The sequence below is a fragment of the Sparus aurata genome, chromosome 11 (assembly GCF_900880675.1).
Source record: "Sparus aurata chromosome 11, fSpaAur1.1, whole genome shotgun sequence".
Taxonomy (NCBI): Eukaryota; Metazoa; Chordata; class Actinopteri; order Spariformes; family Sparidae; genus Sparus; species Sparus aurata.
Window position 1 is genome coordinate 33,446,130 of NC_044197.1, and position 23,452 is coordinate 33,469,581.

A 23,452-nucleotide genomic window follows, 5' to 3' on the forward strand; every position below is an offset into this window, starting at 1 on the left:
GTTTATGTAAAATGTCATTGTAGTTATCATACAAATTCTTGAGTTATGGCTAAAAAATGTGTTCTTTGAGGTCACAGTGACCTAAGTCCTCTGGCCACCAAAATATAATCTGCTTAAAGATGGTTCATTTGCGAATGAATCAGTTCGGAGGAATGACTCTTTAACGCAAACAAACCGAACTGATTCTACGTTTTACTTCTCTCTTGTTCATTCTTTTGTTCCAACAGACTTGTCGCTGTGTTGTTCACTGTTTAGTTATCAGAGTGGTGCAAAGGACTGAGAGCCAGCCAATCGTATGCTGAGTCTAGGACACTGTCGTTAAATACAGGAAAGCATAACAACCATTTCCATGGAAAAAAAAAAAAATTCACTTCGTTTGTAGCTCATCGTTCTCGTTCAGTCGGTCAGTCACCCTTGGCTTACCTTCAACACATGTCAATTTAATGTCAAGGTGAATAGGTGCTGTCTAAACATACACATTATCATGAAGTTGCAGCTATGCATTTGCCTTGAACTACAGTGTTATGTTGACCGTTAGCACATTTGTTTTAGAACGAGGAGCTGAGAACCTATGCATTATATGATTCACAGCTAAACGACATTGTACCGGAAACGCGGCTGAACGAATGAATGAACGAACAACAGGAACGATTCTTCCTGCCGGACTGACTGACGGGAACTGAAGCTCAACATCGAACGATGAAATCCACCTCTAAATCTGATAATCCTCGAGTCCAGGACAATATTTGTACGAATTTGATGAAATTCCCTTGAGGTATTCTTGAGATATGGACTTCGTAAGAATGGCATGGACAACATGAAAACACAATGCCCTTGCAGAGGCATAAAAACTCAGCAGATATACTGGAAAATACTGTGAACACCATTGAGCATTGAATAGCTGTTTATTAATGCCAACACTTCATCACTAAAATACTACAGAAACAAAAACATAAACTAAACACTTAATCATGGCAAATTGAATACACTGTATCAGGAAAAACAGAATAACTAAGACATTTATACATTCATCATGATCCATGGAAACTACCAGGAAATAAAGTTTAATAGATTTAATTTGAAACACACAGAGCAAGCTTGAGGTGAAGACAATTGGCACATATAATTTTAAAAATGCAACAACTGAAAACAAGTTTATTCAATAAAGCAGGCCAGTAACAGTTTTGGACCTGGGCTCATAACATGCCGCAGATGGGGATGTTTGGATGGTTTGACTTCCACCTCGTTTTGTATGTTGGTCTGCGTCATGCAGAGAAGTAAGCAGAAGTCACGGAGGGCTTTGTTACCTGAGGAATCTCTAAAAAGAGAAAAATGTAAAAAAGGAAATGTTTTGAACCTCCATCACATTATCCGTACAATCGTCTCACACAGTGGATCCCAACCTGGGGTCCGTGCCCCCCCTAGGGGGGCGCCAGAGATCGCAGGGGCACAACTTTGTCTGCTCTGAAGTTATGAGGTTACCAAAATCATATTTTTGCACATTTAATTTATAAAATCCCAATAACACACCCAACTGGATAATCAAAACTCTGTATAATCAAAATTGAAACATATTTCTGGTCCACATTTACATTCATTAAGCTATTTCTCAACAAGCTGAACAGAAAGGCCAGTGACATTGTGGGGGTGGAGCTGGACACTTTTGACAGCAGTGTCAGACAGGAGGATGCTGTCAAAGGTGCGGATGATACTGCAGTATGACTCTCACCCTCTGCACAATGCTCTGGTCGAACAGAGGAGCACCTTCAGCCAGAGACTGATTGCTCCTTAATGCACCACTGAGCGCCACAGGAAGTCATTATTACCTGTGGCCATTAAACTGTACAACTCCTCCCACTAATGCTCGGACTCATTTGGCCATTTATAAAACAAACAAAAAATATAACTACTCTTTCTCATTTCATTTATAACGCTACAACCATTTCATTGTATATTGTACATATAACAGATTGTCTACTCTACTATTTTATCATTTATTTTATTTCATTCTATTGTCTACTTTAATATCTTATTTTATTTTAATGTCTACTCAATATTTTATTTATTTTATGTCTACTTTGATATTTAATTTTATTTATTTCATTGTCTATTTTAGTATTTTATTTATATCTTCATCTTTATCTCTTGTTTCCATTCATGCTGTATTTCTATTTCTACTTTGCACGAAGCATTGGTACAAAAGCAATTTCCCCCGGGGCATTAATAAAGTATTCTGAATCTGAATTATCACCAATACCCCTATGAGGTAGGCCAATTCTGGTCAAAAATTAAACTGTGTGTGTGTGTGTGTAGCGGGTTGGGGTTGGGGGGCCTGGCTTGTCTTGGACACAGGCAAGGGGGACCACTGATCTAACATGTCAATTCTTTAAATTCTATAACAAATCAACATTTGAATGCTGCACAGCGTAACACCCCCCCCCCATGCCAGCCATTCAATAAAAAGGGGGATTATGCTGGGCATAAAAGTAAAATCTGCAGTCAAGTGTCATTTGTTTACGCTGCCACGGCTCCCCGGAGAGCCTGCCCCCGCTGCTGAAAAAAATCCTAGAGGAAACACTGAATATTATTATTATACTATTTCTTGAATGAGTTCTCAGTGGTGGCTATGAAGAATTTTTCCAACCCAGGTTATTCAAATGTTTTCATAACTCCAGAGGGTGACTTAGACAGAGTCACCAGCCCAAAGCGTTTTATTGCCATTTTAACATTCTTATTATTATCATGTTCACTAAAGTTGTTACAAATGATTTTAAAAATCTAACTACAAAGCATCAATAGTGTGTTTTTCTGAATTTCCCAACAAATGAGTCAACATCTGTTGCTCCTAAACCACTTTTTTTAATCACTATTGATTGCGGGGGAATTTACAAATGCATTAAGATTCATTTTTCTAGATGAACACATTAGCACAATTGACTGCATTTGGCATAACAGATAAAAAAAATGATGGGGTATAATAAACATGGAATCTCCTCTGACAAGAACAACACAATTCTACCAAATGGAGACATTTCTTAAAAGCCAGTGGTTAAATTTTTTTAAAACATGACACATTTTTTATCAAAAAATATTGATGAACTGATAACAAACATCATAAGGACAATTTTTTTGTACAATTATGAATATGCCTTAATGCTGACTGGTATTTCTCAACATCTTAAATGGCCATATTGATTAATTCACATTTAGATGTGGACTATTTGTTTTAAACATATTATAAAGGCATTTTTAAATTACTTTTCAAAAGAGTTGTTTTGATTCCAATACCAGTATAAATGCCAAAAATGCAGGTATCAGTAAGTACCTGAGTCAACATACCGATCTGATACCAGATCAATTAGACACAGGACCCTGCTACTTCCCAGTTAAGATCCGTTAGCTCTGCTTACTGTCACACACCATGAGACCCCAAACATATGCAAACAGCTTACAGTCCATGCAGTGATCTAAATGATTGTGGTTTTACCTCTGTTAAGATGATCAGACAACAGACCACTGATTGGGATGCTATCATCTCTCCTCCCAAAGTACTTGGAATCTAGACCACTGAAAACAGAAAGAAAACACATGTGCACTGGGAAAATTAAACATGCATCTTTCTATGGCCTTAGAGTGCTGCTCTAAAACAACATTCCTGTACAGACAAAATAAAAGCAGACGTGACAAAGTATTAAACATAATTCTCATTCAGATGCTAAGTTCTCTTTAGACTAAATGTATTCCACACAGTATATGCCTACACCAGCACACTGTATAAAAAATACTTGGAGGAGGAGGTCATCTGGACTCACATCTGTCTGTTAGCTGGCTGCATTGTTTGCTGCTCAGCAGGTGTGACATCAGCAGCCGCCACAGGAGACAGAGCGGGTTTGCTTGTCTGAGGATAGAAGTTTGCCTGAAAAAAATACAGAAAAACTCCACTCAGTGAAGATAGCTGGTAAAAAGGTGAAAAGTTGTATGTAATATCAGGCATACCATTATGACCGCTGTCAGGATCAGTAAATAACACCGATTATCTCTTCATCATGGCACCTGTTAGTGGGTGGGATATATTAGGCAGCAAGTGAACATGTTGTCCTAAAAGTTGATGTTTTAGAAGCAGGAAAAATTAGGAAGCGTAAGGAGTTGAGCGAGTTTGATAAAGGCCAAATTGTGATGGCTAGACGACTGGGTCAAAGCATCTCCAAAACTGCAGTGGCGTGTTCCCGATATGCAGTGGTCAGTATCTATCAAAAGTGGTCCAAGAAAGGAACAGAGGTGAACTGGTGACAGGGTCATGGGCAGCCAAGACTCATTGATGCATGTGGGGAGCGAAGGCCGGCCCCTGCTGACCCCTGTCCACCGCCGAAAGCCTCAACAATGGACACCTAAACATCAGAACTGGACCACGAAGCAATGGAAAATGGTGGTCTGGTCTGACGAATCACGAATTCTTTTACAACATTTGGATGGCTGGGTGTGTCGCTTACCTGGGGAATACATAGCACCAGGATGCACTATGGCAGTGCCCCCTAGGGGGGCCCCAGAGATCGCAGATGGTGCACACAACTTTGTCTGCTCTGAGGTTGTGAGGTTACCAAAATCATATTTGTGCACAAAAAATGTATAAAATCCCAATAACACACCCAACTGGATAATCAAAAGTCTGTATAATCCAAATCGAAACATATTTTTGGTCCACATTTAAATTCAACACCCCTATGAGGTAGGCCTATTCTGGTCAAAAATTAAACTGTGTGTGTTTGTTTGTGTGTGATACACCTAACGACACAAAAGAAAAAAAATGTATATATATACACAGTGTCGAACATAACATTTTTTTCTTACTAGCCCGCTTGGCCAGTAGATTCGAGTTTTACTGGCCCCATGTGTAATTTTAGTGGCCCAGCAACGAAAAAATGAAAATAACTGTTTTGTTTTTTAAAAAAAGACTTACTTATTGAAATTGTTCCCATTTAATTGTTTAGAGAGTCTGTCCCTGCAAAATCAGTATGATCTGGCAATGATGGCAAAAAGTAATACGGGTTTGCATAATAAGCATTAAAATTTCAAAATTGAAATTACAACATATTTAACATTTTGAGATGTATCATTTCTCTCACTCCTGTACTTCTGTTACCATTTTTCAGGTGAATGATGTTCTGAAAGCACTGTACAAACAGTACCATTATTTCTCCCGAAGTGGAGGGATCAGTATACCTGGCTGAACCATCCCGACGGCGTATGTAACACTGTTACTGTGATGATAAATGACACTTAAATATTGAATCTGTAACTTTAAACTTTAAACATGGACAACTGACTGCATAATATATGAATCAGAAACAGAAATGCTTTACAGCAGCTACCATTCAAAGTCAAGAATATGCAGAAAAATAGTAGCAATAATAATAATAATAATAATAATAACAACAATAATAATAAACTATATATATGCTGCATATTTATAATAGAAGTCTACTGCAACTGTACTTTTTTTTACCATTAAATGTTATTTTATACATTATATTTTATAATGTTCTGTCATGGAGTACATCACTTCACTGCTAACAGAAAAGAAAGCAGCTCACTGCCAGTTGCAGCTTTCCTATCATGATCTGCATTCTTTGTTAATTTTTTGTCTCCATGATTGTTATTATTAGTACACATCAAAAATCATAGTTACATGTCAGGATGTGGTTATTATGGACAGATTAAATATTTAACTGTCATGTATCATCACAGTAACAGCGTTACATTCATTAGCAGCTGTAAACACATAAAAACATTATAAAACACATCTTGTGGTCCCCTTTAAACGCTGGGTGCAGGTGTATATTTTGGTAAATAACCACCGGTTCCAAATAAATGCAGAGTCTAATCTATTTTGAAAAAACATCAAGGAAGAAGACGTCACCACTGACACTGCACGTTTTTCTTCTTCGCCTTTTTCACGTGTTGTGCCCAGAAGGATGCCAGAGAATTCACAGAGAAGCTCAGTTTGTGACATTTTCATTCGGATTTTTGTGAGGAAGGAATTAAACGCCTGTCCCAAATAAACGGCCGGTCTGTTAAGTGATTGAAACAAATAAATGCCCCGGCTATTATTTGGTATTTTACTGTAGTTCCCGCATCATCAGCACGAGCTGAACAATAAATCTAACACAGCAAGAGAGGCAGGACTTAAGGCAGAACAGCCAATCATCAGCTGGTCAGACCCAAAGCCGGTGTCATGTTTGAAGCAGCAACAGGAGAGGGAGGGGGAGAGGAGGCAGCTGCAGAGAGCGCAGACTAAAGCGGCCAGAGATAGTGATGGGAATGGGACGGCAGTTCTTCTTACTGTACTGAATCTCTAGAATCCGTTCATTAAAATGATTCGTTCAAAAGATTTGTTCACCGAATCGTTCAGTGCTCTCCAACTCCCTGAACTGATAAGCAGCCAAACGATCCGTCATTCAGTTCATTTATCAGCCCTGAGGTTCACGTTCACTTACTGAGGGACGGTACGTTCACGGACTATAGTACACAGTCATTCACGGGAGACGCAGCGCTGCTTTGAGTGGTATACATGCACTAAAATTATTACACGGTGAAAGTGTCCTCTGTGCACAGTAAAATCAATTAACATGATGCTACACGGATGTTAGCAACACAGCGCTAGTTTTAGCAGCACGGTTACTGAACGTGAATCAACTCCTCTGCCCTGAGTGCGTGAGTGACTGACTGACACAGCGCCACTTTCGGCACAGTACGTGAACGAGAATCATGTCCTCAGCGACGCGAATCATGAGTGAGTGACAGCGCGAACGTGATTCACGTCCTGGCGTCCCTCGTTCGCGAACAACCTGTTGAGGACGTGAATCTCGTTCGCGCTGTCACTTGGATCAGCGTGAATGTGAATCACGTTCGTGAACGTGAGTGACGGCGCGAACTTGATACACGTCCTCAGCAGGTCGTTCGTGAACGAGGGACGCCAGGACGTGAATCACGTTCGTGCTGTCACTGAATCAGCGTGAACGAGAATCACGTTTGCGAACGTGAGTGACTTTTACTGTGCCGTAAAATCACTTAACATGATGCTACACAGATGTTAGCAACACAGCGCTAATTTTAGCAGTACGGTTACTGAATGTAAATCAACGCCTCTGCCCTGAGTGAGTGGGTGAGTGACACAGTGCCACTCTCAGCACAGTGCGTGAACGAGAATCACGTCCTCAGCGACAGTTCTCTGTGTGCAGTAGGTTCGCAAATCATGAACGAATCACAGCACGAATGTGAATCACATCCTCACAGTTCTCTGTGTGAGTCGTATACTTCACAATACATAACGCCGTCGCGGTGGTTCAGCCAGGTATATTGATCCCTCCACCTCTGGAGAAATCCCCTTTTAATCCTCTCGGACTCGTAGCACTCCTTCGCCGACATTTTTCCGAATCACTTTCCCGCCGTCACTCTAAGCATTTCTTGTATGTATTCTAGCGAATCACGATTGTCGTACGGGTAGTGACTGGCCAATCACTGTAATCAGTGTAATCAGAGATTGGACCAATCAACATGCCCTGCACCTACTTTTACTGGCCCCGGGCCAGTGGACCATGGGTTATGTCGAACCCTGTATATACATTGTAAAACAAGGAGAATAAGAGCAAAAACCTACAACTGTTGTTTATTTTTGCAAATTTGTAATTAATCACTATTCTTTTAGTGTATGCGGGTTGGGATTAGAGGAGCCTGGCTTGTCTTGGACACAGGCAAAGGGGGCCTTCAATGCAAAAAGGTTGGGAACCACTGCACTATGGGAAGAAGGCAAGCCTGCTTTGGGCAATGTTGTGCTAGGAAACCTTGGGTCCTGCCATCCATGTGGGTGTTATTTTGACACAAACCGCCTACATCAGCATTGTTGCAGACCATGTACACCCTTTCATGGAAATGGTATTCCCTGATGGCTGTGGCCTCTTCAGCAGGATAATGGGCTGTGCCATAACAGGGTCTCTGCAGGTTTCAACAAGTCAAATTTAAGACTTTTTAAGACCTTTTTAAGACCACTTTGAACACAATTTAAAACCCACACGAAGTACGAAAAAGTCAGGAAAAATAACGTCCCTGAATTGCTTTCAAAATTAACTAAATGTATTGCCATTCACAGAGCAACTCGAACAATTACGAATGTAGTGAGTTAGTGTGTCAGGGTTATTATAGTTTTTAAATGTCATTAGTTTTTGTTTTTTTTAGTTTGCTTCTATTTCATTTTTAATTAGTTTAACAAGTGATTAAGTAGCTTTAGTTTAGTTTTGTCTGGAAACTTAATCTAGTTAACTGTAGTAACCCGTGTGTGTCACCAGGGTAACTCCACTACTCATAATAAGTTAGGGATATAGTTATTTACATGAGTGCTTTTCCTATTTGGTCTGAATTTTAATGAAATAAGCAAAAGTTCTCTTTGATATTTCTAATAATGAATGAGAAGAAACACCATTTCCATTAGTTTAATATTTATTACCCCAAAAATGTAGACAATAACAAGGATAGCCCTAAATAACAAAAATTGACAATGTCAGTAGCGGGTGTTTCCACCATTTGCCGCAATGACAGCTTGACAGCGACGTCTCATGCTCCTCACTAGCCTCATGATGTTGTTCTGAGGCAATGCGTTCCACTCCTCCACAAGTGCTACACGCAGTTCTGCCAAGTCACGTGGGGGTGGGGTACGATCACCCAGTCTCTGCTTCAGCTGGTCCCAGACGTGCTCTATGGGGTTCAGGTCAGGGGACATTGCTGGCCATACCATATGAGGCACTCCGACTTCCTGAAGTTGAGCTGTGACAATTCTGGCACGATGTGGTGGAGCATTATCATCCATGAACAGAAAGTTGTGGGTGTGCTGGCGGAATTGGGGATGATGATGGGTTCTAAGATGTCTCTGAGGTAAGAACGTGCAGTGACTGAGCCATCTACAATAACCAAATCTGTTTTGCGCTGACTGGTGATGCCTGCCCAGCCTGTTGCACCTCCTCCACCAAAGGGAACCCTGGGGACCATGTTGACCTCGGCGTATCGCTCACCTCGCCTTCTCCAGCAACGCTGACGACCATCATTTCTGTGCAAGGTGACCTGACACTCATCAGTGAACAGGACGGTAGACCACTGCTGCATTGTCCAGGTCACATGGTCTTGTGCCCACTGCAAACGTTCACGGCGGTGTCTTGGTGTCAGTGGAGTCACCTGCAACGGTCATCTGGCATTCAAGCCAAAGCGGTGGAGTCGGTTTCGAATGGTTTGTCTGGAAACCCTAGTACCCCTCACATCTCGTAACTGGGCCTGCAGCTGTGTGGCAGTTGCATAACGGTGTCTGAGTGCATAGGTCCTTAGGTACTGGTCATCGTTGTGGTCTGTCACTCGTGGGGCTCCACTCCTGGGTCTGTCATGAACTCTGCCAGTACTTCTGTGTCTTGATGCAAGTCTGCTGATGACACTTTGAGACACACCAAGTTCCCGAGCAACATCTGAATGCCTGCCACCGACCCGAAGGCGCGCTATGGCCAGGTGGCGCTGCTCGTCCGTTAAGTGACGTCGTGTGTTCATGGCTGTTTGAATGATGAACTTGGAATGACTTACTGACAATACCAGCTTTTTATACCCACAGAATGTTGAAATTGATGCCACATTGAAAAGGGTTGTCTTTTAGTTTTTTGGTATTGGCCCCAATATGTAAGGCACACTGTACACAGTGAGACCATTACGTGGAAAACACAAAATGGGGTGTGTCTATCACCCCAATACAATTGCCTCCCTATCCCAAAACTCTCTGAAGTGAAACAAACACCGTATGTATGAAATCCACTGAGTCTCTCACAATATCCCTAACTTATTGTGAGTAGTGTATATGACACACTTTAAAAAAAAAAAAACTGTACACACATGGTGTTAAAAATCTAAAGCACCTCCACTTTCAACATCGGAGTTGAGCCGGAGATGGTTTGAATGTCGCTTGACTGTGAGACAGCAGAGGCGGCGCAGAGTTCAGGTCGAGCAGAACTGGACAACTTAGACCGGGAACTGATGACAAAGGTCTACAGATGTGTGTGATAGCTTGATTTCGCTGGAGACTTTTAAAAGCGAACTGGTGTTTTTCCGATTTTGTGTGTGACACCGGCGCTTTCACACCGAGTATGCCCAAGTTGAGGGTCCTCTGGCAGAATGTACACTGTGCTTCAGATTCATTATTAGGTACGGCTTTTAACTAACTAAATTCTGGATGTTCAAGCCAACACTTGTTAAATACACACTTTTCCGTAGTTGTTAAAAAATAAAATAAATTCCGACCGACTGGTGACAAAATGCCACTTAAGTTCCAGGATACTTCAGACAAAAGAACAACACATGGAACTGATTGTGAATCTCAGTAACACATTTCCCTGTAACAAAAACAAAAAAGGTGACTTAAGACCCATGTTCAAAATATAAACGTATCTAAGACTTTTTAAGGCCTTAATTTTAGATACATGAATTCAAGACTTTTTATGCGGATACCCTGCATAAAGAAAAATAGATCCGGAATGTTTGAGGAGCACAACAACGAGTTTGAGGAGTTGACTTGGCCTCCAAATTCCCCGGATCTCAATCCAATCGCGTATCTGTGGGATGTGCTGGACAAACAAGTCCGATCCATGGAGGCCCACCTCACAACTTACAGGACTTAAAGGATCTGCTGCTAACATCTTGGTGCCAGATACCACACCTTCAGGGGTCTAGTGGAGTCCATGACATATTAGGTAGGTGGTCATAATGTTATGCCTGATTGGTGTATATGTCTTCAACACAAAACAACTTTTACATAACTTAAACATAACAAAAGAGTTATTTCTTCACATTTGTTAACAATTTTAGTTAATTTTTTGAACATTTTGAGCTGAAATTATTACACACTGCACCTTAGGTTAAAAACAGTTGCATATTATATTCAGGGTTCTCCCCAGACGGTGGAACAGCAGCGCTGCGCCTCTATACTGCTAGCTCAGCGTCACTATACTCATTTTCAATGTTAGCTGCTTTATAGCAGGTGTTTGTGTGCTGCCACGGTCTTTTCGTAAAATAAGCGCATCCGCAACCCCCCCCCCGGCTGACGGTGTCCAGCTACACAAAAGATTTCTGGGGAGAACCCTGTATATTTGATGCAAAGTACAATAACACTGTTAATGCGTGAGTAGTGTGTATCTTGGAAGAATAAAGCCAACAAACAGCCATGAATAAGTTTGGCATAGTATGGCTATAAGCACAGCCAAGAGATCTCTCTTACCCTCAGTCCTGTTGTGGTGGATAAAACTGAAGGACTCTCTAAAGATTCAGGTGGCTCTCTGGACAGCTGCCTTTCATTCAGCTGTTTGTTAAGCCAACTAATAACTGTAGAAAAAAAAATACATTTAATAAATATAAATGCCAACACTTTGATGCTGTTCCCTTTTTTCACGAGTTAAGTTAAGGTTCTAGGACTTTTTCGGTTCACATGAAGTTTCTTGCACTCAAATTTTGGCCAGAAATTTGTTAAAATCTGTTACTGAGTAGTTCTTGTTTTTTTTTACAAGTGATGCATCAAATGATGTCCATATATGGTGTGACCACCATCGGCCTAGACACATCTCATCACATAGAGTTGGTCAGGTTGTTGATTCTGGCCTGTGGAATGTTGGTCCCCTCCTCTTCAGGATGTTGTACACATTGATCCACAACATGCCATACATGCTCAATGGCTGACAGACCTGAGTACACAGGTCATGAAGAACTGGGTTGTTTATAGCAACTGTGTAAAAAATGCACCTGTTTCCATTCAAATCTTATGCCTGCTTATATGCCACTATGCACTCAGCCTAGTACGGTGAGGAGAACACTTCTTGGAAGTAGCTTATGGTAGTGTAAACAATACATTTACAGTGAACAGCTCTGCTGGAAAGCATGCCAACTGCAAACTCCCTCAAAAACATAGTGGCCTTCTATTGTGACCAGTCTGCAGCGGACCTGTGCAATAATCATGCAGCTAATCAACACCGTGAAATGTCAAACCTGTCAGGTTGATGGATTATGATGGCAGCGAAGAAATGCTCGGGACACATTTTGGATCAAAATCAGAGTGCTATAAACCTTTTGTGTGCACAGAAAAAAGTCTTAATCTTATATTTCAGCTTGTACTTCAGCCAACTAAAAGTAATATGAAAGTGATGTTAACAACTGACAAAGGTGCTTTAATCCTCTAATCCTTTACTTGATTTGTAATTATCAGCTTGATGTTCAATGTTAAGAATTATTATTATTTAATATCATCATTATTACTATTATTACTATTGTTATTATTATAATTATTATTGTTGTTGTTGTTGTAAGTGTTGTTATTATAAGTATTGTAATTCACTGGAAACTTAAGATGATACGCCAGAGGGGGAGGATAGATATTGGCAAGCACGTACAAGAGAACAGATGTTCTTGTCCATGAACATTTCTGACTGAATCACATCAAATAGATCATTGGTTGTTGAACAACCCCCATGATCCAATGCTACTTCACGTCTCCAAAAACATAACTTATAATCATAACATCATAACATTTTGAACATCACAATACCTCAGTAAGAAAGAAAAATATTTCCAAAAACTGTTGGTATATAAAATGTCTCCTGTGGATAACAATACCATAGTTAGTGTCAAAAATGTCCTCACCATTCTCATTAGTTTTTAACACCTCTCTGCTTTCATTGAGCTTCTGCACTGTTGTCTCGAGCTGCTCTTTCAATTTTGAAACCTGTAACATACAAAGGATATTGTAATCAAGTATACATATAAAAAACACAGAATTCAATGACTTTCAAATCCTTTTAAACCTCTATTCATTTGAATACACATTCTGAATAGTCTTTGGAAATCAAGGACATCATGTTCTCTGGACTAAAGAGGAAAAGATTCGTAGCCCTCAATACATACTTCGAAAACTACTTTGATCTGTTCACCTTGTTTCCCACTACAGTTCCCCTTCCACGGCTCTGTGGAATTTCTTAGTCAGCAGTTTACCAGCATTTTTTAAAGTCCACCAAAATCTTGAGTTTTGAGATTTTTTCTGACCGCCATTCTGTTTTTGAAACAGCAGGTAAGCCTTGTGTGAAAAGCAAAGGGAGATGATGGCGCCTTTCTCTCCCATGAATAAAAAGATAAAATAAGAACTGCTGACATCTACAAGAGTTTATATACACACCTTCACTTTTTCTAGGCCACAGCCTCCATGTTCAGGTGTAAGATTACTATTGGTGGATTACCACTATAAAAGGGTCTTTTGCTCCTTTAGATTGATTTCACTCCCTGACAAAAGCTTCATGCCAAAAAGTGCAAGAATTTGTTTTGATGATCTAACATCCAACATCCATTCTTTCATGATATGTTACTAAAAGTTGAAGTTTAAAATACTGCTCACTTTGGATTAGGGCTGCCTGATAAATCGCATTTTCATAATCGCGATAAAAACATGTGCGATAAACACATCACAAAAGACTGCCTGACACGGGATGAGTAGGAAAAATCTTTTTGTTTACATGCGCCATGCATGCACCGTGAGCATGCCGACATAGCCCTGGATACAAGGGCCAATCAGATGAAGCCTCAATTAACTGTTAGCTACCCTGAGAAAGTTAATCGGCATTCGGCATCAGTTTGGTGGTGATTGCCAGGTTATGATAGCTGAGGGAGGAGAGAAAAGTGATGAAAATGTGGTCGACAAAAAGCTTGTGGTGAAGAGAAACAGCACTTCTGCTACATGGACTTATTTCGGATTCAGGAAAGACAATACAACACAACGCAATACAACCATAAAGACCTACATGGACAATTAAAAACTAATGTTAGCCAAACCAAAAAGGCTAACGTTAGTAGCACCAAATCTAAAAGCTTGCCATCATTGCAACAAAAGTCAATTTCTCAGTGTTTTGCCACTGTGACTCCTTATGATAAAACATCCAAACGCCACAGAGAAATAACAGACGCCATAACTCGTTATTTGGCTAAGGAAATGATACCTTTTAACACAGTGACCAAAGATGGTTTTGTGAGTCTGGTAAAAAAATTGGACTGAAGATACCAGATTCCAAAAATGTACAATGCATGCAGGGAGACAGTGGAATCAGAACTGGGTCAAGTAGAACACTACATCTGTACCACAGATCTTTGGTCCAGTTAAACAACAGAGCCCTACATCAGCCTCAATGTGCACTTTCTTGACCAAGACTTCGAACTAAAGACTAAAAAAATACTTCCCCAGAGAACACACTGGAGAAAACATTGCGTGTGGACTACATGAGGCCTTGGCCAGCTGGCATTTGCTTGAGGAGCAGCTAGTTTGCATCACCATTAAAGATGGGACGAATGCATCTTGCCATCGCTAAGTGTAAATTATTCAATTATTTGCTTTACGTGGCAATATGATCTATTGTAGTATTTTGTAACCCAAACACAGACCGGATTATTTATTGATTCAGATGATTTATGTATGCCCATTTTATTACTTAACGTTATTGTTTTTTAATTGCATATAGTCTGAATATTGTCTGAATATTATTGATTTGAATAAAAAAATAAAAAATACCAAAACGCAAAATGCATATATGTAAAAATGTGAATTATAATCGTAATTGCCCGTGCTGCTGGGCTTTGCAAAAAATTGGTGGGACATTTCTCCCACAGCTGAAGATGGCGCTGAAAGAAGCAGGAGCACAACCTCCCAGAGCACTCACTCATCACAGAATGCTCAACCAGGTGGGGTTTGAGGCAAAAAATGATGGAGAGGGTCTTGGAGCAGCGGCGGGCCATATGTGATGTCCCCTCGGCAGACCGAAAAACAAACCTGGCATCACGCCCTTAACAAGAATTTACTGATGCTCTTTCTGGGGACAGCTATGTGATTGTTTCGTATGTGAAACCAGTCCTTCATCTCTTGAAGACATCAGTTCTTGCCGAAAAGGAAGATGACACCAATTTAACCAAGACCATTAAAGTGAAAATCCTGGATTACATGAATACAAAGTATGATGACCCAGAAACACAGGAACTTCTGGACATTGCATCCTTCATGGACCCCAGGTTCAAGGTCAGCAACAGCAGCAGCAAAAAAGTTCCAAGACATCAAGACCAGGGTGATGTCAGAAATAAAGGAAACAGCACAGACGGTAATTAGGTTATACATTTTAATGACATGATGGCCACTGGTGGGATAAGATGTCACATACTGTAATCAGATGGTGTTTTATCTGATTGTGAATTGTGTATTTTTCTATGTATCCTTAATTGTCTCTCTGTTTTAGGAGGGAACACCGTCTGCAAGCATTGAGGTCTAAATTGTGGATCTACCCAGGGACAAGAATGCGAAGCGATCATTGGGCAGTTTGCTCAAAACAAATCTAGGCCCCACTCCCACCGCATCTTTGATGCAGCTGAAGCAAGCAGTTGAAGCTGAACTTAACAGCTACTTGCTGTCCCCCACCACTGACAGTGAGGCAGACCCTTTGGCTTGGTGGAAACTGCACCAGGTCACCTATCTGGAGGTATCTTTGTATAACTGCCACTAGTTCACCCCTGGAGAGGCTCCTCAGCACACCAGGGAATGTGGTTACATGTCGACGTACATGTCTGAAACCTTACAAAGTTAACATGCTGGTTTTCTTGGCCAAGAACTTGCGTTAAAGGGAATAACTAAAGTTGCAACTTGCCCTAAAGGGAAGATATTTTTTCCTGATTTGTTCTCTCTTGATTTAGTTGGCTGGCCCTACTCTATTTCAGTTTTCTCCCTCATACTATAGATCTCTGCAACTTGCTAGGCAGAGTCAAGGGCCTTGATGATTGTGATGAGAGACATTACAGTTAATTTAAAGTGCCATGTTTAATTTATATTTACTTAATTATTCAAGTTGTTTTCCTCCCAGATTTTTTTTTCATGTATTTCAACTCAGCATGGTAAAAGATGTTTCAGTTGAGTTTACAAGAAAAGAGTTTAAAGGGAGCAGGGGAAATTAAACTTAAATGTCATATAGTTATAATGTCATATTTAAATTAATGTTCTGCTTAATTGGTTTGGTATTCATGTGCAGTTTGTTCAGTAAAAGCATGTTAGAAATAAATAATTTCATTTCTTTATTCAGTGGGCATTGGCTATTCAATGTTTGGGGTCTATGTTTGCAGTGTACCTATTAATGCGGAAACACTATTATTAACTGTATAGTTAATAATATGCAAACTTCAATATTTGTTTATTTATTGCAGTTTCTATCATCATTGCAATATTGAACAGTGTTATTGCACATCGCAGAATTTTCTCATATCGTGCAGGCCTACTTTGGATTGATCACATGAAACTGCCAGAGTTGTTTGGTCCTCTGCACTATAAAGTAGGATTTCACATAATGCTTTTTCATCAGTCGTCTGTCTGGCTGCCTGCAACCTTTTCTCAAGTAAAGCTTTTTCGTTTGTTAAAATGAACAACTACATGTATGAGCTGCATGAAGAGATTGTGGGGTCGAGCAAGAGCGAGAGAGTGGCTTTTGGAGGGGATGACAAAAAGCACTTCAGAGACAGGTGGAAAACCCTGCTAAATGAATGCTCCTTCCTGATGCTACTGCTGAATAAAGAGTCTAACGCTACATTCAGATCATATCAGGTGGTGGAGTGAAACGGCAGCTCTTCCCATTCATTTCACAAGTCGGTTTTGGGGATCAGGCACGAATGACTGAAACCACAGTTGATTGTAATGTCATGTTCATGTGTATTCACAGAGTTTGGCTTTGTACACCAGTGTTATACACTTCCATTCCACTCCCACTTTCATCCATGGATGCCGACATTCACTGTAGGACCAGCATGCTTCTGTGGTAGCATAACAACATAGCAGCTTTGCCTTTTGGCAAACAGATCAGCAGATGTCACACAAGGACCATGGAGTGATATCCACACTGGCACACAAACCTGTGTCCGCATCACTGGATTAGGTCTGAAACACAGTCTCAAACAAGGAACTAGAGAGATTCAACAGACTACAAAGAGGGCAAAGTCTTCTTTACACTCTAGCAGCCACTAAAACACCTGCACAGCGAGCCATAGTCTAGTTGTGTGGGAAGCACCATGCCACGTGTTCTTCAGCGACAATGAGCAGCTCAGAAAATTGAAAACCAATATTTGGCGGACATACACAGAACTTGGATGGATTATTTCTCCCACTTTAATAACTAATTCAGTTAATGAATCCCTGACTGACACATCGAAATCAGTTGAGTAATCTAAATGAAATGGTGCTTTTCCAGAGAAAAATGCAACTCCTCCAATTACTTGAATATGTTTACAGGCCAGTCTTGCCTGATCCAATATGGTGGTGATGTTGACATACAATTCAGCAACCTATGGGGTAACTTAATTTCTGTATTCAAGCAGTAAGCAGTGATGGCTCTGGCCTCTGAGATGTGACCAATCAGAACAGACTGGGCTTTTTAGGAAGGAGGCCTTAAAGACACAGGAGCGAAGACATACCTGCTCATTCTTGGTGATGAGCTGCTGGTGAGTGCTCTGTAGGTCCTTTGTAACACCTTGAAGTTTGTCTGATACATCCTGGAGGACTTTCTCCTGTGACACAGTCACAGTGTTTTTTACCTTTATTTTTCCAACTAGGCCTCGGACCTCCCCCTGCAGCTTCTTAATGATACCATTAGCCTGGATATAAATAAAGATAAAACGAGGTAAGTAACTGATTGGACCAAATTCAACATAAAGTGCAGTTGCAAACCGAGTTGCCAGTTTATTAGGTGCATGAGTAATTGCTACTATTACATATTGTCCACCCAATTTATTGCAGGACAGTTGGCTATTAACTATGAAGACTTTAACAAGGTGTACCTTACAGACTGTCAACTGAGTATATGAAGAATACCAATAAACAAGAATAGACTGTCTTTGTCTGTATTCACTAACCTTAATTAGCTCCTCAGACAGTGATTTCACTGTTGCTTCAAGTTTTCTAATCTGGAGTTCTTTACTTTCAGCATTTTCTTCCACTGATTCCTAAAGAAACAAAAAACATACAGTGTCTCTCAAAAGTGAGTACACCCTCCACATTTCTGCAGATGTTTTATTATATCTTTTCATGGACAACAATGTTTAAAATTGTAATTTCTTCAATGTAAAGTAGTGAGTGTACAGCTTGAATAGTCGTGTAAATTTGCTGTCCCCTTAAAATAACTCAACACACAGCCATTAATGTCTAAACCGCTGGCAACAAAAGTGAGTACACCACTAAGTGAAAATGTCCAAATTGGGCCTAAAGTGCCAATATTTTGTGTGGCCATCATTATTTTCCAGCACTGCCTTAACGCTCTTGGGCCTGGAATTCACCAGAGCTTCACAGGTTGCCACTGGAATCCTCTTCCACTCCTCTATGATGACATCACAGAGCTGGTGGATGTTAGAGACCTTGCGCTCCTCCACCTTCCGTTTGAGGATCCCTTACAGATGCTCAGTAGGGTTTAGGTCTGGAGACATGCTTGGCCAGTCGATCACCTTTACCCTCAGCTTCTTTAGCAAGGCAGTGGGCATCTTGCAGGTGTGTTTGTGATCTTTATTTTGTTGGAATACTGCCCTGCGGCCCAGTTTCCAAAGGGAGGGGATCATGCTCTGATTCAGTGTGTCACAGTACATGTTGGCATTCATGGTTTCCTCAATGAACTGTAGCTCCCCAGTGCCGGAAGCACTCATGCAACCCCAGACAATGACACTCCCATCACCATGCTTGACTGTGGGCAAGATACACTTGTCTTTGTACTCTTCAACTGGTTACTGCCGCACATACTTGACACCATCTGAACCAAATAAGTTTATCTTGGTCTCATCCGGAAAAAGGTGGCCTGCTCCCTCCAGGTGGGAGGAGAGTTCCTGCCTCAAGTGGAGGAGTTTAAGTATCTTGGGGTCTTGTTCACGAGTGAGGGAAGGCAGGAGCGTGAGATTGACAGACGGATCGGTGCAGCGGCCGCAGTAATGCGGTCTTTGTATCGGTCCGTCGTGGTGAAGAGAGAGCTGAGCCGAAAGGCGAAGCTCTCGATTTACCAGTCAATCTACGTTCCGACCCTCACCTATGGCCATGAACTTTGGGTCATGACCGAAAGAATAAGATCCCGGATACAAGCGGCCGAAATGAGTTTCCTCCGCAGGGTGGCAGGGCGCTCCCTTAGAGATAGGGTGAAGAGCTCTGTCACCCGGGAGGAGCTCAGAGTAGAGCCGCTGCTCCTCCACATCGAGAGGAGCCAGCTGAGGTGGCTCGGGCATCTGTTTCGGATGCCCCCGGGACGCCTCCCTCGGGAGGTGTTCCTGGCATGTCCCTCCGGGAGGAGGCCCCGAGGAAGACCCAGGACACGCTGGTGTGACTATGTCGCCCAGCTGGCCTGGGAACGCCTTGGGGTCCTCCCGGAAGAGCTGGAGGCAGTATCCGGGGAGAGGGAAGTCTGGGTGTCCCTGCTCAGACAGCTGCCCCCGCGACCCGGCCCCGGATAAGCGGATGAAAATGGATGGATGGATGGATGGTCTCATCAGACCACAGGACATGGTTCCAGTAATCCATGACCTTTGGTCTGCCTGTCATCAGCAAACTGTTTGCAGGCCTTTTGTGCACCATCTTTACAAGAGGCTTCCTTCTGGGACGACAGCCATGCAGATCAATTTGATGCAGTGTGTGGCGTATGGTCTGAGCACTGACAGGCTGACCCCTCACCCCTTCAACCTCTGCAGCAATGCTGACAGCACTCATACATCTATTTTCCATAGACAACCTCTGGATATGACGCCTAAGTACACTCACGTGGTGCACTCACGTTTGGTCGACCATGGTGAGGCCTTTTCTCAGTTGAACCTGTCCTGTTAAACTGCTGTATTGTCTTGGCCACCGTGCTGCAGCGTAGTTTCAGGGTGCTGGCAATCTTCTTATAGCCTAGCCCTTGGTCATCTTCTGTGTCGTGAGCTGCCATGTTGAACTTCCAGTGACTAGTATGAGGGTGTGAGAGCGATAACACCAACTTTAACGCAACTGCTGCCCATTCACACTTGAGACCTTGTAACACTTATGACTCACATGACAACAGGGAGGGAAAATGGCTAATTTGGCCAAGTTTGGACATTTTCATTTAGGGGTGTACTCACTTTTGTTGCCAGCAGACATTAACAGCTGTGTGGTGAGTTATTTTGAGAATAGGATTTGAAAATTCCTATTTTTGTCGGCCTAAACATGCTTGGAAAGTCATGAAACTTTGCACATATTGGCAAGGGCAACCATTTACAAATTCTGAAGGTCTTGTGAAAGGGTGGCACACAGTGGCTCAATAACACTGACTAAACAGTGGTGTCAGCATATGAATGATTGTATGAATTACTGTAAGTCGCTTTTGTACAAAAATGTGAATGGGTGTCAAGTATTGTAAAGCGCTTTGAGTGGTCAGTAGACTGGAAAAGCGCTATAAAAATTCAAGACCATTTACCATGAATAAAAATGCAAAAAAAAGCAAGATTGTATCCCATATAGAAGATGTTGAATTTACTTAACTGTAATTTACTGTTGTTGAGCTGGTCTTTCTTGAACTAATATAGCTTTGAAAGTAATTAAAAAAAATATATGCATTGGAAGTTGCAGCTCATACCTTCTGCTGCTGAGTGGCTTCCAGCATTTCTTTTGTGCGGCACATGAGCTGGTCCTTGTCATTGATCTCCTGTTCTAGAACAGCCACTCTCATCTGCAGCTGGCTCACCAAACGCTCCTTCTCATGAACCTCTGTGTCCAGAGTGCTGTTCTCCCTCCTTAGAGACAAGACCTGCTGCTTCAAATGCTGGCACTCCTACACACACAACAATTGTTGTTGTCAAGAACAATCATTATTCATCTACACAGTTAGACAAAGAATAGTAAACACCCCACCACACGAGCCCTGGATTTCAGTCTTGACAGGAAAACATCATGGTTAATATCATAGTAAGAATAACTCACCTGGAGCCTCCCTGGTAATGTTATAGATGTTTTTTTTAGATCTCGTAAAAACACACACACACATATACATATATAGATGCATACATGCATAATATATATACATATAAATGTAATACATATACACATATATACATACATACACTACTCACAATAAGTTAGGGATATTGTTATTTACATGAGTGCTTTTACTATTTGGTCTGAATTTTGATGAAATAAGTAAAAGTTCCCTTTGATATTACTAATAATGAATGAGAAGATACACCATTTTCATTAGTTTAATATTTATTACCCAAAAAAGTAGACAATAACAAGGATAGCCCCAAATAACAAAAATTGACAATGTCAGTAGCGGGTGTTTCCACCATTTGCCGCAATGACAGCTTGACAGCGACGTCTCATGCTCCTCACTAGCCTCATGATGTTGTTCTGAGGCAATGCGTTCCACTCCTCCACAAGTGCTACACGCAGTTCTGCCAGGTCAAGAACGTGCAGTGACTGAGCCATCTACAATAACCAAATCCGTTTTGCGCTGACTGGTGATGCCTGCCCAGACTGTTGCACCTCCTCCACCAAAGGGAACCCTGGGGACCATGTTGACCTCGGCGTATCGCTCACCTCGCCTTCTCCAGCAATGCTGACGACCATCATTTCTGTGCAAGGTGACCCGACACTCACCAGTGAACAGGACGGTAGACCACTGCTGCATTGTCCAGGTCACATGGTCTTGTGCCCACTGCAAACGTTCACGGTGGTGTCTTGGTGTCAGTGGAGTCACCTGCAACGGTCGTCTGGCATTCAAGCCAGAGCGGTGGAGTCGGTTTCGAATGGTTTGTCTGGAAACCCTAGTACCCCTCACATCTCGTAACTGGGCCTGCAGCTGTGTGGCAGTTGCATAACGGTGTCTGAGTGCATAGGTCCTTAGGTAGTGGTCATCGTTGCAGTCTGTCACTCGTGGGGCTCCACTCCTGGGTCTGTCACGAACTCTGCCAGTAGTTCTGTGTCTTGATGCAAGTCTGCTGATGACACTTTGAGACACACCAAGTTCACGAGCAACATCTGACTGCCCGCCACCGACCCGAAGGCACGCTATGGCCACGTGGCGCTGCTCGTCCGTTAAGTGACGTCGTGTGTTCATGGCTGTTTGAATGATGAACTTGGAATGACTTACTGACAATACCAGCTTTTTATACCCACAGAATGCTGAAACTGATGCCACATTGAAAAGGGTTGTCTTTTAGTTTTTTGGTATTGGCCCCAATATGTAAGGCACACTGTACACAGTGAGACCATTACATGGAAAACACAAAATGAGGTGTGTCTATCACCCCAATACAATTGCCTCCCTATCCCAAAAATCTCTGAAGTGAAACAAACACCGTATGTATGAAATCCACTGAATCTCTCACAATATCCCAAACTTATTGTGAGTAGTGTATATACATAGAAATATACACATATACATTTCAGTGTTTCCCATTAATTACTTAGACTGTGGCGGCCCGCCATGGTCTAATTTGTCCCGCCACAGTCTCAGAGTGAGTGGAAAAATCTGTAACTTGTGTTTCGCGCTGCAGCTTCAGCAAAGCATCTCTCACTGCCGGTCAGTCAGCTCTGCCCCCCCCCCACTGCTGTACGTGGCGCGCGCACACTCATACACACTTTCATTACTTACTTTCATTTTTAAAAAATGTGTCTGTCCAATTTTGCTTCGGGTGCGGGTCGGGCGTCGGGATCAATTTATAGCGGGTCAGCTCGGTGCGGAATGTAATTTGTGATACTGTCAGAAAACGGGTCAGATGCGGTTTTTAGTATGGCGGATACAGCTGGGTACGGGTTTGCAAAATAAGACCCGTGCAGGACTCTGTCCTACAGCCGGCAAAATGTAAATATCCGAACTGCTCCAAAAATGAAAGTGAAAGTAAAAAAATTGCGCTCGCAGCAGTGAGTGACCCAGCTGTCTGTGTATCGTTGGCATGAGTGGAATGTAGGGAGAGTTGTATAAATGTGTATTTTAGATTCTTCTTTCCACTAGTCTGAAAGACACATGTTATGGAGGCAAAATAGCCCAAAATGTTTTTGCCTGCCATGTCTCCCCTTAAAGCTGCAACTAATGATGAATTGATGATGTACCCTCCAAATCCATTTAATTTCTTATCACAATTTAGCTTATAATTTAATTATTTATTAAAAATAAACTAAAAAATAAACTTATTCAACACAGGTAACCACTTTTGCTTATTTCTTTGATGGGTCAGATGAATGCTCTAGTTCAGGGGTTCTCAACCTTTTGCAAGCTGGGCCCCCCCAAAGCTGGTTCATTGCAGTTGGGCCCCCCCAATAATTAGACCCAGCATTTAATTGGAACCGGCGGATATTTATCAAAATATACACCTGCACCCGGCGTTTAAAGGGGACCCT

At 41.7% G+C, this 23,452-nt stretch overlaps 1 protein-coding gene across 2 annotated transcripts in view; it reads right to left on the bottom strand.

Moving 5' to 3' along the window:
- Positions 1-886: 886 nt before the first annotated feature.
- sass6 (SAS-6 centriolar assembly protein) overlaps positions 887-23,452 on the bottom strand; it is an 83,514-nt gene continuing 60,948 nt past the window's right edge. Inside the window, exons 9-16 of one of the 2 annotated variants that reach the window (XM_030434157.1) lie at positions 20,691-20,885; positions 17,983-18,072; positions 17,545-17,724; positions 12,709-12,790; positions 11,297-11,400; positions 3,813-3,916; positions 3,488-3,567; positions 887-1,318 (exon numbers count right to left, since the gene is read on the bottom strand). In XM_030434157.1, coding sequence (XP_030290017.1) covers positions 1,266-1,318; positions 3,488-3,567; positions 3,813-3,916; positions 11,297-11,400; positions 12,709-12,790; positions 17,545-17,724; positions 17,983-18,072; positions 20,691-20,885 — 888 coding nt within the window. In that variant the 3' untranslated portion in view covers positions 887-1,265. The remainder of the gene's footprint in view (positions 1,319-3,487; positions 3,568-3,812; positions 3,917-11,296; positions 11,401-12,708; positions 12,791-17,544; positions 17,725-17,982; positions 18,073-20,690; positions 20,886-23,452) is intronic. The other variant, XR_003986019.1, reaches the window with a different exon arrangement.